Source organism: Camellia sinensis, chromosome 10 (genome assembly GCF_055761805.1).
Source record: "Camellia sinensis isolate YWXY chromosome 10, ASM5576180v1, whole genome shotgun sequence".
NCBI lineage: Eukaryota > Viridiplantae > Streptophyta > Magnoliopsida > Ericales > Theaceae > Camellia > Camellia sinensis.
In genome coordinates this window covers 130,404,781-130,421,261 of record NC_138970.1, presented here as the reverse complement: position 1 = coordinate 130,421,261, position 16,481 = coordinate 130,404,781, and the positions used below count along the sequence as shown (strand labels likewise).

Sequence of the window (16,481 nt, the reverse complement as noted above, 5' to 3'; positions counted from 1 at the left end):
TGCATTTTATATAAATAAAGATTTATGAAATTAGACTATTAACCATAAAGATAAAAATATAATTTTCAAAATATCAAGATATAAAATATAATTATACCAAACCTCTGAAGTGTCGATGTAATATACCTAATTTTTTTTTGAATTATACTAAGACCCTAAATAAATTATCAAATTTTCTACCAAAACCCTCGAATATATGTGAGACTCTTTTGTATGGGTCCTACTCATATAGACGTTTGGTGAAAATTTTGATAATTGATTTGTAGTCCATTGCTATTTTTTTTTTTTAAGTTTTAGGAGAAACGTACAGAGGGTGAGACTCTCTCTCTCTCTCTCACTCTCTCTCTCTCTAATGGCGGACGAGGAAGAGAGAGTTATGGAAGAACAAGTGGAGCTTCAACTGCAAGATCAAAGAGACTCGCTCGCGGCTCTCAAAGATGCCCTCTCATCTGATCCTACCAACCCCGATCTCCTCCCTGTTAGTCCCGTCTCTTTTTTCACCAACTAGGGTTTTCAATCCCTCTCCCTCTCTCAAGTTTTGACCTTTGCAAGTTTCTTTCAGTATCTTTATACGTCGACAATAATGTTCTTATCGTCATTTTAATTATATGAATGATAACATACTGTGTGCAATTGACGATAATTTCAGACTCTCCTTTATTTTATGCAAATTAACCATATGAAATTGAGCTCTAAAGTGAAGCTAAATTGTGAAATTATTTTCCATCTTAAATTACCTGAATGGACATAATTTGCATACTCAATAACTTTATATGGATGTATGTAGTGATTAAGATCTATGTTACATGGACTTGGTTAGGGTATATATATAAATGCTGGAACCATCAAACCTCATATTTAAGGGTATGCAAACTTGGCAAAAAATGGTCATATTTTTAATCTATTATATATTATGTGAGATAAAATGGTATTATACCTTGTCAAAAAGATATATTGCTCATTTTATAATAATTATGCAACTATAAAGGTAGTGTTAAATATAAATATATAGAAGTGTCTGATGAAAAGTATCGGACACATATCCAGGACGGATGCAGGATTTTAACGTTGAGGTAATGAACATATATATAACCAAAAAATTTGTAACGAATGTGTGAAATGCAATTTCAATTTCAATTTCAATTTACGCAATATCTGTAATAAAATGTCATAAAAGTGTATCATTAGATATAACTGTTTAATGTATATAATTTCAAAATATGATCAACAAGATATGTGACCAGACAATTTGCTATAAAATTATCCTATATCATGTTTTCACTAACACTTGGCACAACTTAGAAATTTTTGACGACTTCTAAAATTGGGTATGTTTAAGGATATTATTCTCACCCATAGTTTTACAATTGAAATTTTACGTGCAGTTTTCTTACTTTGTGAAGTTGTCGGGATAAAAATTTATGGGTAAATTATCAGTAGGTCCTAATAGTTGGATTTAATTCCCATCAAACCCCATTGAAAATAAGTCCTAGAACAGTCGTTACTAAAAATAATTTTTTGAAACAATTTTTTACATATGTTGCTAAAAATTGATAATTAGTGACTTTTTTTTGTCACGATTTTCATAAATTGTCATTAAAACTTACAATTAGTGACTTTTTTTTATGACGAATTTTTCAATTTGTCGTTGGAAGTTAAAAATTAGTAACTTTTTTTTTGATGATTTTTTTTAAACTGTCGCTAAAACTTATAATTATTGACATTTTTTGTGATAATTTTTAAATTGTCGCTGAAAATTAACAATTAGTGTCGTTTTTTAATAGTGTATGATGTAAAATGTCATTAATTATCATAGGACCTATTAAACAATAAGTCAACTTAATAAGACCTACACGTATGTCCCCCCAAAATTTATTTATAAGTTTGCAAATTTCTAAAATATTGGAAGACTATGACTATTCTTAAGATTTGAAGCAGAGTTAAGAAAGTAACGCCATCACATTCTCCTTGGTTCAATTCTTACAAATAACTTCAATTCTTTAAAGACTAAAGAAGAAGAAGAAAAAGAGGACGAATGGAAGCAAAAGAAGAAATTTTGATAGAAGTATGTAGAAGATGAAGAGGAAACCAAAAATAAATATTGAGTTGAAGAGAGAACTGAAACAAGAAAAAATGAAATCGAAACAAAAGAAGAATAAAAAGAGGCGGGGAATAACTGAAACAAATAAGAAGAATTAGAAAGGTAGAGAGAAAGAAATACACATAGAGTTGGAGTATGAAGATTACAACTTGAAAACGAGGATTGGGTTGAAGATCCAAGTTCATGGAAGTCATTTTACTAGACTTTTATTTTTCAAATGTTCACTCCAAATGATTTTCTTCACATGGGTAACTATTGATTTTTGACGACAAACCTATATAATCTAGACATGTTTCATCCTTACACATATCCACACTCTTGTCTAAGTGTCGGGAGTCGGGCGTCGGGCGTCGGGCGTCTAACATGGCTATTTGAGTTGTTTTGGAAACTCCATGTAACATAGATTAAGAGGTACAATAATTTAGTATAGACTTACATACTCTCTTTTTCTTTTTGGCTTCCTTATGTGTTATGAGTTATTCTGGTTTTTTCACTACATGGTGGTGGGATAAGTTTGGTCTTTATCTGTTTTTTTATCACTCATTTTTTTGTATGTCTCAAATTTCAAGAGAGCAACCATAATTTTTTTTGGGGGGGATAAGAGACCAATCATAAATTAGTTGGATTATTGCGCATGTAGCCGGCCCATTTGATGGGACTTGAGGCTTGGTTTTGGTTTGGTTTTGGTTTGTTGCATATGTACTCTATTTGCATTGTGTGCTTAGCTATCACCCCCACCCTCTCCCAAAATTAATTAAGTAAAGCAAATCTTCTATCTAGCTAATACTTTTTGGCTTTTGAGTTTTTTTAATGCCCTGACTCATTTAGCGTCTTTTGAGCTCAGTAAGTATTGACTATTCTGTTGGGAAGAATTGTTCTTTAAATTTATTCAAGGTTGTACCTTTTCTTGCAAATTGTAATTGAACATTGTATGCATTGGGAAGAATTGTTCTTTAAATTTATTCAAGGTTGTATCTTTTCTTGCAAACTGTAATTGAGCATTGTATGCATCAAGTGCGATAGTGATTTTTTAATTAATTATGATTTTTATATAGGATATTATTTTATAACAATTTTTGGGTTTTTTTTTAAGAACAGATGAAGGATGAGAACCTAGCAGAAGTGCCACTCTCCTTAGTCAGTTTAGGATCCTTGAGCTATAGTAATTTAGCTTAGGATCCTTGAGGTATAATAACTTAGTTTGATGCCCAAGCTATGGAAACATGGCATGGGATAGATGTGACATGGTGCAACTAAATTTTTTTTAAAAGAGGATAAAAATGGCATGGTTTTACACATGTATTTATATATTTCTGGGCATATAAAGTCAGAATGTATTTTTTTATATTGTTAATTTGAAGAACAATTTATTTTTATGAATCTTAAATATTCTAAATTTTTACACATCATTAAAAATTATGCTTGGAGAAACCAATAAAGAAACGACTCCAATTGGCAAAAAGAAGAATGATTCAAACCCTCAATAGTTCTTCGTTGAGAACTATACAACACCGAAGCTATTCACCACTCAGCTCTGAAGTAGTAAGTATAGCATTTGATTTTTTGTTATGATTTTCTGAATCATTTTAGTAATTATACTTCACTGCTATTCTAGGAATGCAACATTTCAATATTCAAGATTCAGGTTTTAGTTGAGAAGTGTTGGGACTTGTTTAAAATTAAACACTCGTGTGCATAAAAAAAGGTGATCAAAATATGTATACTCCTAGGAAGGATTTGGCAATCTGCGAGTACTTGTAGAGACGTGTTTTATACTTTCTAAATGTTTTATTTTGATAATTTGAAATTATTTTCTTCAATTTTGAAGGACGGTCAGATACTTTTCGATGCTCTAGATCATGTATCTAACCTATCTTGGAATTGAGATGTGACATTTGCATATACTACAATTGGTAGGTAGGATAAATGCGAAAATAATTTCGTATACACCTTGGGAGAAGAATTGATGTCAAATTTGGTCAAGTTCTTGTTCACGCATATAATTTTAATATTACTTGCTGCATACATGATATCCACTCACACACACATATTGCCCTGTTTTAATATATCTGATCTTACTTTTTTTAGAATTTGTCCAATTGACATATTCGTATGATATCATATCGTTATGTATTTCATTGGTTAAAAGTTATTAAATTATAGTTTCCTTTATTAATCATTTAAGGAATATAGTTGACATTGTATCATCTGTGAATGGGTTACGAAGAAGTAAAGTAACAAGCTTAGGTAAGCATTTTCATGGTGTTAGTTGTAACTGCAAGTATGATTTTTAGAAGCTGCTTTGGGTAGTGACATCAGTGTGGATGTGCTATTGTTAGTGGTTGATTCCAATTAAACCTTTCTGTCAATTATTTTGCTGATTGGTTTTTTCCGTAGCCTAGCTCATAGGCTAACCTCCCCTTCACACTGTACCTACAAGCGGACTTACGAGAATTGTGCATCTTTTCAAACTGGGAATAGGGAATGCCACTAGAGCTATTAGCTGGCAGTAACCTTGGAATTTATAGTTGGTAAATAGCTAATGGGAACTTTTAATTTATAGTTGGTAAATAACTAATGGGAACTTTTATTTATTTTTTGGTGGTGAAACCTTGCTTTGCGGATTGTATCTTAAATTAATGAGCAATGGGACATTTCTACTGTAAAATTCAAGGGATTGGTTTGCTATTTGCAACCCCTAGTGTTTGGTTTTTCTTGCTTTCTCTCTCTTTCTTTTTTTGATAGATGTTTTTATTTTGATTGGGTTCTTGTTCATTGTATGAGGACTTCTTGTCCTCCTCTCTTTCTTCTTTAATAAAACTTCTTGTTGGCTTTCAAAAAATAAAAAAAATAAAAAAATTCAAGGCTTGTTTGGTTGTGTTTTCGTTTAGTTCATTTTTGTTCTACATGTTTTTGGAAACAAAAACATTGAAAAGTTTGAAAGCATCCATTCTTTTTTAATATCATCTTCATTTTGTGCAGAAACATTATTCAAGAATTTGAAAACAATTTTTTTTGAGTTTAAAAAACAGTTTGCCAAACAAATTTTATGTATTTCCAAAAACTGGAAATAGAAAATAGAAAATGATAACCAACAAGCCCTAACAACTCTTTGTTTTAATGATGAAAAGAAAGTTAATGGTAAATAATATTTTCCTATATAAAGTGGTTATCTAATCGGAGGAATGTGCCTTGCATACTTTCTCTCTCTCTCTCTCTCTCTCTCATTATGTGTGTTTGTTTGTTTGTTGGTTTGTGTACTTGTTTATACTTAATGTGACATGTGATTGATCAGAACATCCCTATATACTCTCTTTTCTGTTAATCTGCTGTGCTATTCCTTGTCTGCTCTAGCTTTCCTTGGGGAAGCATGTGAAATAAGGGCAGAGACAGTGCTTTAGAAATGAAGATATAAGATTGCTGCTATAGTGCCATTGAATCTCTGGCTAGAGTGCTGCTGCTTTTTTTTTTTTTTTTTGGATGAGGTAGAGCGGACTATTTTTTCATTTATTACAGTTTCAAATAACATGTCATACTTGATTTTACGTATGTAAAATGGCCTAAGGAAAATATGTCTTTTTTCAGTTCATAGAATACTTAATTTTCTATCTCCATGCCTGCTTAATTTATAGATAACGGCATGTCATATTCTGAAGTAAGGTGGAAAATGAAACTACACTATTATCTTTGATGCTGCTGCTGATCTTGTTTGATATAATTGTACTTAATGTAGAAAAAGCTAGTGTTTTTTCAAGATTGTTTTATTTGTTAATTTATTAGTAAATCATTATACTAATTACCACAAGATTGTACAGAATCACGTGGAGGGATTTCTTTTGACATATAAGTGGTTCCTTGGAGTTGCTAATGTTAAATGTTTTGTTGTTTCAGGTTTATGAGGAGCTTGTTCAGGCTATCAAAGATGCAGAGCAATGGCTCCTTCAGTTGAAACGTGCAAGGTTGCTGCGAGAGGTGGATTCGGTTCTAGATAGTTCCAAGTATGTCGCTGATGATGTCAAAGTGGAGCCCCTTGATCCAACACAAGTTGAAGCAGAACCACTGGCGGATCTAAGTTATTCTGTTGGATCTAAGTGTAGATTCCGCCACACTGATGGACGTTGGTATAATGGTCTGATTGTTGGGTTGGAAGGTTCTAATTCAGCGAAGATTTCTTTCCTCACACCAACATCTGAAAACATGTTGGTGAGTCTAATCTTCTGTCTTGTTTATTTTTCCTTTATTGTTGTTATAACATCTGCTTTTAAATTGACCCTTCTAGTTTAACTTGTTTATTTATTGAATTATATATATTCTGGATGCCAATCTTTGATTGAGCAGATTCTGTTAAGTAGAGAAAAATCTGCTATTAAGATCTTATTGCATTCCCAGTGTATCATAATTTCTGGTAGACGATAGCGAACATTGGTTTACTCTTTGATGCATTAAGATGATATCCTATGAGTTTGAGTAGAACAAAAGTTATTGACCTTAATGAAATGCTAATTTTCAGATGAGGTTTTAAATATTCGAGTTAACAGATCTCTCTCTCTCTATATATATATATGTCTAGCATATACAGTAATGCGTTTAATTAGTTTTTTTTGCACTACACTCCAAAACATTTCATTGTTCTGTTCTTGGACTTTGTGAGATGACTTTCAGATAAGGCGAATGTATTTAGGAATGTGTTATACAGTTTCCAACTTTAATACTAAGTTGCATAAACGTTGTATTCTGTCATGCATGAACAAATATGAGTGCAATGGTGACCCTGTCCTACGTAGTGTCACCAGCCAAAAGAAAATCACAAATGGGTTTACATAGACATCTTTAGTATCAAATAAAGTGTATCTTATGATTCACAATTCGTTGTGATTCACGATCCATCATTTTAGCAAAACAATTCACGATTTGACAACATTGCGTTTATAGATGCTAGGCTGTTACACCTTGGGGTATGATGGTGTTGAGTGTTCACATACTGGGTTAAGCAGTGTATTCTGCAAGTGATATCGTACAGGTGAAATTAGTTACCTGATTGGTCATTGTTAAATGCTTTCACTTCCTTATGATACTTTGTCTTTGTTTCCACGTGATTAGGTGGGTGGGCCAATGTATTAGCTGGTCGATGACCATGTTTGGTTGACTACTAGACTTGCATAGCATTTTACTTCATATCATTGTCATCCATTGGACCCTTCAGAATATGTTGCTCTGACAGATTCATTGCACCCATAATTCTGACCCTATGTTTATATATAATGTTAACACCCTAATGACGGAAATCTCTTAATTGATTTACAAATCTTGGTTATTCTTTATTATATATATATATATATATATATTTCTTATAGCTATCTAACCAGTGACTTAAGTGCTGTTTCTGGTCAAAGAAACAAGGAAAATTTGTATAGCACTCATTCTCTCCTCCCCCCCCCCCCCCCCTTTCTTCTCTCTCTCTCTCTCTCTCTCTAAGAAAATAGCACTTTGCTTTCCCAGGCAGGCCTTGCATGAGTTTTGGCATCACTGAAATATTAATTCATCAGATTAACATGGTAACATATGAACTGGTTTTAGTTGTATCAACTTACTAATACTAGACCACCCAAGTGCAGATATGCAAGTTCTTTCTACAGCAGCGGTGTCGATTTGGTAATAGCTGCCGCTTATCACATGGTATGTTACAACAATATCTGTTAATAGAGAAGATAGACGTTGGTTTCTAAAACCCTCCACTGCTCAAATGTTTTTTGTCCTCTCTTTTGTTATTGCTAAAACTGATGCGTTAAGCATACTGTCCACCAATAATCTGGAAAGCAAAAATAATAAAGAGAATTGCTTCCCTTTTATTTGGACTGTTGAAGGAAATTGTTTACGCTAACAATCTTTTTCTGCTCCCAATATGAGAGAAAATAGGAATTCCAAGTCACTTTCTAATCTACTTGGTTGAGTCAATGCAGCTCCAATTGTTCTGTTATTAAGTTCGAAAATATTTCTCAGTTCTTTTTTTTGGTTCATTTCAGTTCCTGAATTAGTTCCTGCCTTTGATAGGTCTATTCTGAATATTAAGCTAGCTTCTGTTAAATTTTAACAGAGTGTTTGTCTTGTTTTCTCTTATGGTGCATTCAGCATCTCAGAACTGAAATGACAGACATTGGGTTGTTTGTACCAGGTGTTAATGTCCCGTTATCTTCCCTGAAGAAGTATATCCCCACAGTATGGGAGCGGTCACTGGTGGGGTCCACTATTTGGGCAGTGCCCGACAATAAAACTGGCATTTGGAGGGAAGCTGAACTTGAATTATGGGACGATGAACTCAAAACGGGGAAAGTAGTTTTTAGAGGCACTGGAATCTCTGCAAAGCTTGGGGGTGATGCTATATCTTTGTCTGAATATGCACAAATGAGTGATGACGAAGAAAATGACACAAGTTCAGAACAATCTGATTCCAGTGACAATGAAGAAGACAATTCTCAGGGTTTAGGATTCCTTGAAAGCACTGCCCTTCAGAAAGGCATCCAGACAGAAACTGCCATTTTTGCAAAATGGGAGAATCACACCCGGGGTATAGCTTCGAAGATGATGGCTAATATGGGTTACTGTGAAGGAATGGGTTTAGGTGTATCTGGGCAGGGAATGGTGGACCCCATTTCTGTAAAAGCTCTTCCGCCAAAGCAATCACTTGATCATGCCATTGATTCCCAGGAAAATGAAGAGAATAAGGAAAATCGGGGGAAGAAACGAAGCAGAGGTGGGAAGAGAAAGCGTGATAAGAAGTTTGCAGCAGCGGCTAAAGCTGCCAAAGAGGAAGAGGAAGCAGAACCAGATGTCTTTAGTCTTATCAATACCCAGCTTGCTATGCACGGTGAAGCTATGAATGGAAGATCAGAGAAACAGACGAATAAACAGTTTGGGGAAGGGAAGAGAGAAGACAGGCGGGCCCTACTTGCTTATGACGATGAGGTGAGGGAGCTGAGGATGCGAGTTGAGAAGCTTGAAGAAATGGTGAGTCGAAACAAGAAAGAGAAGGTAGTTTATGAGGCTGCTATGAGGAAGCTGAATGAGACGCGCAAAGCTTTGGCAGAAGCTGAGGCAGCTCACACATCTGCGTCGAATGCCGTTGCCAGCAAAGAAAGGGAGAAAAGATGGCTTAAATTTTAAATCACTTGACATTGTATACGGATATGGTGGTATGTTTTCTAAATGTGATTTTTTTTTTTTTTTTTTCTCTTGGGTTGCTTCCAAACTTTGTTTTTTTTTGTTTTTTGTTTTTTGTTTTTTATATTTAAATTAGGTTACCCTTTAGGTATCATTAGTTCTCTCTGGATGAATAGAGGACTTGGTTCTCATCTCCATATTGTTGGGTCCTAAATTATGTTATGATGCCAATTTGGCAACGCAAATGTCTTAAATTTGTAAAAAGTTTTTGGTATGTTCAGGAACTGCCTAGTTCTAGTGGGTTTTTTTTTTTTTTTTTTTTTTAACAATATAAGGGAAAGAAAGTTTCATCATAACGGTGAGACTTGAACTCAAGAATTACACTATTGTTAAGGAAGTATTTAATTTTCTAAGCTAACTCCTAGGTCTTTAGCTGTCCCAAACCCTTTCTCTGTCCAAAACCCTTTCTGTAAGTTCCTCAGCGGCACTTGGAACTAGTCTCGTGTCAATCATCTTCCACACCATCATCCTCAACATGGTTATCCTTCACACCACCATCATCCTCGACAATGTCATCCTCCACCACAAGGATATCCACCTCCATAGCATATTTGCATCCATCTCAGATACTGTTTGCCTGCCGCGTCCTTTATTGGATGCCGTTGGTTGAACACATATGGGATCGCTAGCCATTCCTATGTAAAAAATTGAAATCACATCACTAGTGTTGAGATGGATATGTAACATGAATTTTTTTTTAAAAAAAATATGGAAAAGAAAATTAAAGAGAAGTGAATCTGTAAATGTTCAACCACACAAGGCCAGACAACATAATTTTTTTGGATAGTATTGACTCCGGACAACTCAAGTTTGTTCAACATGCAACAACCGTACAAACTCATTATATTCACAAAATCACTACTAATATAGGTAACATGAAACTTGAACTTAAAAAGAAAAAGAGAAAAAAATAATAATAATAATAATAATAATTTATAAACCTGCACAAGATCGGACAAACTTCATTTTGTTTGTTAGTACGACACTGGACAACATGAGTTTGTTCAACATTTGACATTGGACAACCGTACAAACCCATCATGTTCACAAAACCACCACTCATATAGATAGGTAACATGGAATTTAACACAAAAAAACAAAAAAGTGAATCTTTAAACTTTTGGCCACACAAGGCTAAACAAATTCATTTTGTTCGATAATATGACACCGTATAAACCCAAGTTGTTCGACATTTGGCAACCATACAAACCCATCAGGTTCATGAAATCACTAGTAATATAGGTAGGTAGCATATAATAAATAAATAAAAATCATTGAATCTATAATTAGAGTACTTCAATATTTATGACATATCCAAAATTATGAATTGAATTATACGAGATATCTAGCAGTACTTGAAGAGTATGGCGATGCGAATTGAATATCATATACGAATAACTCAAAATTCACGAGTGGATATGTATTTACCCTGGGAGGTGCAACAATCTCTTAGAAATCCTCTAAGCAAACTTACATCACGAGGTGCACAATGGAATTAGAGTTTATCGATTTGGATAAAACAGGAAAAGAAGCAAAGTGGCTTTGAAATTTCCTAGAAGATATTTCGATGTGGCCAAATCTCGTGCCAGCTATGTGCGTGCATTGTGACAGTGAGCAGCAATAAGAGGGGCACAAAATCATATGTATAACGGCAAGTCTTAATACATTCGTCGACAACATAATACCGTTAGGCAGTTATTCTCAAATGGTATAATTACCATTGACTTTATAAGGTCTAGAGATAATATTGCGGATCCTTTAACAAAAGGGCTAGCTAGAGAGCAAGTGTTTAATTTATCAAGGAGAATGAGATTAAAACCTATTAACTAAGAATCTCCATAATGGCAACCTAACCTAAAAGATTGGAGATCCAAGAACTAGGTTCAATGTGACAATCGAATTATGGAGATTCATCACTAGAGAGGTTTACTCTCGTACCCATTTCTATGATAAAAAAAAGTGATGCCTACAACATTGTTAGGATTAACTTTGCTTTTAATGATTCTTATATCTTAGTTATCTAAGTGGAGTATGGCAAGACACTATCAATGAGAATCACCTATGTAACTATGAACCGGGCCAGTTCTATGAGAATTAACAAGGCTGAATTCTCTAGAGCACCTACTAAACCAAGTATTGTTCATGGCCAAAATGAACACAACCGTAGAACCAGACTGTGTTTGGTGGTACTCTGTGTGTAATCTATTGTCTTAACTTACATCAACGGCTGAACAGTTCAAGGCATCGCGTCCACTAGACAACTTGTAAGTTCGATAGGTTCTCACTAGGGGAGGTTCAAAACCAAAAGCTATCTATCCTGAAGCATGGTATCTCCTTAATATACTACATCGCATGTTTTGCATATTGTTGCATATCCGTTTCCGTCAACTCCATTCATGTGGGGGATTGTCGGACATTTGAGTTTTTTAAGCTTATGTTTGGGCCACTTTGAGCCCAAATTGAAGCAGAACCCATGTGCCTTTTGAGGTGGGCCTGAGTGGTGACGTATTCCTTGTCGCGTAGTGAATCACGCCTCGAAGATGGTTCGTCAAAAACATTTCCGAGTGAATGGAAAGTTAATGTCATTTTTGAGTTCGTGAAAATGGAAGTTAAAGAGACAAAGTGGGTTTACTCATTAATGGGTTGTCCCACATTGAAACAAGAATTTATATGAGCATATAAACTCTAAGTTGGCACACTTGGGATGGGCCCCAAAAAGGCACCCAAGTTTTGTGGAGGGGAAAGTCATGGACCAATAAAGGAAGCCGTAGTCAAGCAGTAGCATGTTTTCAGAGACGATAAGAGAGCGGATCTTGGAATTGGAACTCATCAATAGTAGGGAGATCCGGTAGTGACTACTTTAGCGGGAGGTTCCTTACCTTAATAGAGTAAGAAGAGAAGCTAGCCTTGCACTTTTCTTTCCCATCTTGTTGATGCCAAAGTGCAACTCTTCGCAGCAGAGGACTGGGAAGAAGGCTGCTGAACTTGAAGTTATAAGCCTATATTGATTACGCGAAATAACCTTGTACCTCGAAGACGGTTCATCAAAAACATTTCCTAATTGTAGACACCCCAGCCCGCAAGACTTGTGCGCTTTGTCCTGTACATTCGATGATGAAAATGGTATTGTGCATGATTCGCTTTCTCAACCAAGGTCGAGCGCTCAAAACAATCTCAAGTCTTTCATATCTACATTGACTGAACCCCTAAATTTTATTTTTGAACCTTGTGCTGCCCTACACTAAGCTTAAAACGGAGAAACAAGGAAACACTTGTGGCCCCGGTTGGGCCTCATTGAGGGTCGGCCGTGCCTCGATGGTGATAGACATTGTTCTGGGCGGGAACCCGCCAGCTGTCCATTTTGGAGATATTTCTGACTTGTTTTGCTCAAATTCTATAAAAAATAGGTTATACATCTATTTTTTAGGGTTGAGCAATTTAAAAAAAGCCTATACATACATTGAGAGCTCCTTCTTCTTGTGCAAGCCATATTTGAACAAGCTTGTCACCCTTAAGCCATCTCCATACTCCATACACTCCCTCAAACCTTAACCTTGGAACCTTGGTTGAACCTTGAGGAGTACAATTCAAGCTTGAGAGTTTGTTAGGATTGAGCTTGATCAACAACCAAAGCTTACTCCATTTGAGAGGTATAAGTTTGTAACTCTTGCTTTTGCTTTCATTTTCTATCCATTTCTTGTGTCTTTGTTTTGTTTTAATCCTAGTTTAGGTGTTGAAACTTGGGTTTGAATAGCTACCAAAGGGTAAAGTGGATTGACACCCTCTCTTACACCTTACTTCATAGCTCAACCCTTGTCTCTACACTCTTTTCTTTGACCTTTCAAATTGATTTTCAACATTCAAAAGAGGCTAAAAATCATGCTTTGAGGTTTCAAAGGTGGAGGGGTTAGCCACCCCTCCTTGTTCTTGCTTGCTAGCCTTATTTTCTTTGCTTGTTGTCTAGCTTTTTGGGCTCTTTTCATATACTTTGAGCCATTGTTTTCACCTATTAGGGGTTGTTTTAGGGTTGTCCTAGGTTATTTAATTGGTTCAAGCTTTGATTAGTTTGTTTGTTGTATCATAAGTTCTCATATATAGGTTGTTGCATGTTATTCTTAGTTTTTCTGTAATTAAATTCCATGTTAAGAGCCTCATTTTAATAAGCAATTTACCATCCATTTCTTTCATTTGAGAGTTGTTTCAACCAGTTGATAGTTGTCCAAAATATGAGCTAGAGATCTATGCTTAATGGCTTAATCTCTACGGAGGTTCATCACCAACGGCATGATCTCTCTTTCATGTTAAGAATCATTTCCCGCTTGACATGCTTCTCATTTAGTGGACGTAATCTTTAGAGGACTTAACTTTTATCTTAGACAAATGGACTAGAGAATGGAAAGGTCTAAAAAATTATTAAAATAAACCAACCCACATAAAGAAAATGAGTCATAGTGCTTGGATTCGGCTGGACTTTATGCCGAGTCGAATGTGTCAAGGGTCGTCTGAGATCAATTCATAATGTTTCGATGAGCCTTGAAGCGTTTCTATCTCTCTCTTTGTGCTTACTCCATGATAGGAGGGAGGGGTGGGTATTGATTCATTGCACTCATTAATTTTTGTCCAAAATCATATCATAACTCATCAAGCAATAAATTTGCTTATTGATGGTTTTGGAAATGACTTCGTTCTTCTCTTGAGGCTTTCTATGACAGAGAAGAGTAGAAGGGATAAACATAACTCTGTCTGCATTGTTTTCACTTCAGAGCACAAAAACATGTTTTTTTTCACAAAAATAGGGCACGACCGGCCATATTTGGGCCCCACTGGGCCTCATGTGGGGTCGGTCGGGCTCCAATGTTTGGTTAGCAGCATGTTTTGCAAAAAACAGAGGGCAGTGGCTAAAGATGAAACAAAATAGTCTGGGCAAACAGAGCAGTTTATGGACGTTGCGCATGCGAGCATTGTGCATCCTTGTTTGATAATTAATCATTGTAATTATTGTTGTACTTAATTCTTATCATTATCCTTAGTCTAGTTGTAATTCATGCAATTGTTCACTTGTAATTGTATAACTAGTTGTACGGTTAGTTAAATTGGATTTCTAGTTTATTGCTCACTATTAGCATTGTTGTAATAAAGTAGATAGCTAGCTTGTCTCTTTAATTTATTCATTCGAATTTGTAATAGTTAGTTTATTTGGACACTCGAACATTCATTCGGACCCTCCTGTGCGAGGGCAAATTGTAATAATGTGTATGCCTTCTAATCCCACGTTTTTCTCCCTTTTATTTACTTGCTTATAATGGGTAGTTTAGAACATCATGTTTCTTTTAGCATACTCCATGATTTGCATCTACTTGTCATGCATGCATCCGAGGCTCGGTTCATCATTCTAACAAGCATTGTTGTTTATTACTTCGTTGAAAACGTGTTGAAACTGCATGCTCTCAAATTGATTCACATGTCATAATTAGTAGCCGAGCCCATTAATCACATTATTGTATGTGTTGCATTAGTCATTTTGCATCCGTAGGACCATGTATTTTTTCTAACTTTTTTATTTCTTTTGGCTTGCCTTGGAGTGCTAGGTGAGCACTTATTGCTTTAGCATATCGGATGCGTGTGATTGTTTCCATGATAAGCATGAACACCATGAGGCTAAGTGCTTAATTAATATATCTGCTTGAATGCCTGTGGATGAAGGCTAACTGTTTGAATTGGGATGATTTGAGTAAATGTGCATATGAGATCACTTTTTCAAAGTGGTACATATTTGAAACAATTTTCAAAACAAACATGAATCAAAGTATTCCAATTTTTTCAAATTATTCTATACATGTGCGCAACACATAGTAATGTTAGTCTAATAATCAAAACAAGAGTATATAATGTAAATAAGAATCACATCATAATTAGTAGAGGCTGATTTTTGATCGAGCGAGTGGGGTGCTCAATTCATGACCTTCTCCTCTTGTACCTAAGTTCCCAAGCCAAGACAATCTTATTGATGACGGACACGTGGCCTTTGGCACGAGTCATGGGTTTTCTAATTTTTTCAAAAATATTTAGGTTGCAACTCTGTAATTTGGCAAAGCAGTCCATTTTTGACATTTTTGATTCAAACCAATTTTCCAAAAGATTTTTCGGATTTGAACTCTTTTGTGTTTATTTATTTCACATTGCACTTGTGAAATCAAATTCAGAACCACGGGAGTTCGAACTGTAGGGCTGATCGTATCCGAAAGGAGAACGAAAAGTCGAGCTACAGTTTCTGGCGACTTCACTGGGAAATTTATAGAACTTGACTTGAAATTTATGATCTGAAATTTTATCTGCACTTATATGTTCTTTACATTGCATTTGCATTGGTGCGCTTAAGCCACTGTGTTTGCCATTTGCTATTCCTAGACGGTTTGCCAGAGGCTTGCCAAAAGGCTGACCGGTCGTGGGCTCTGCCATGATAGGAACACAACCCTTGGATCTGGACTACCGCTATACCGTTTGATCATCCTTTCACTTCTCGGTGTTAGGTGTGAGAGGTACATTAGGTAGTCTTGTTGAGGTACTCCCTTTTTGACCATTTGGCCTAGTTGCATTTAGAAAAGCCATAGTGACTGATCCAAACTATGACAAGATGTTCACCCAAAATACAAGATTGCGTGAAACCGCTTGATTGAAATAGTGAAACCTAGTTCATGACAAAACTAGGGCAGGGTAACCTTACCCCCTCATAGGGGTGTTTTGGCTCTCTCTTAACTAGTATGTGCTTTATAGTGAAACTGTACAGGAATGTGCATAACAGTTGCAAATTTGGTATCTATTTTGGGGGCATAATTCAGTGTGGAGTACAGTCTTACAGCTTTGATCATGTCTGTGATAATAAACATCTTAGCTGAGGCACTGTGCGGTTTTTGATTACTGCTCTTTTGCTTTATTTCTTTTGCTAGGTAGTTTAAAACCATAGCTTCAGAAAGTTCGGATATCGCCCAAGTACTCTGGACTCGAATCAGAAGACTTTGTAGAGCCGGGGATCTTGTTCGCTGACAACCCGTGTTTACCTCACTCCCACCGGTTACAAGATGGAGGAGAATCAGGTAGAGTTCACCAGTTTAGTTTTTACAGCAGTCACCCCTCAACTCAACCGTGTCCAGTTTGGTTCGAG

At 35.6% G+C, this 16,481-nt stretch overlaps 1 protein-coding gene across 1 annotated transcript; it reads left to right on the top strand.

Annotated features, from left to right (window-relative positions):
* Positions 1–280: 280 nt before the first annotated feature.
* On the top strand, positions 281–9,556 carry LOC114322090 (zinc finger (CCCH-type) family protein / D111/G-patch domain-containing protein). The gene is made up of 4 exons (XM_028269353.2): positions 281–478; positions 5,993–6,304; positions 7,717–7,777; positions 8,274–9,556. Exons 1-4 carry the CDS (start codon positions 353–355, stop codon positions 9,260–9,262), a joined length of 1,488 nt encoding a protein of 495 aa, XP_028125154.2. The 5' UTR covers positions 281–352; the 3' UTR covers positions 9,263–9,556.
* Positions 9,557–16,481: the final 6,925 nt, after the last annotated feature.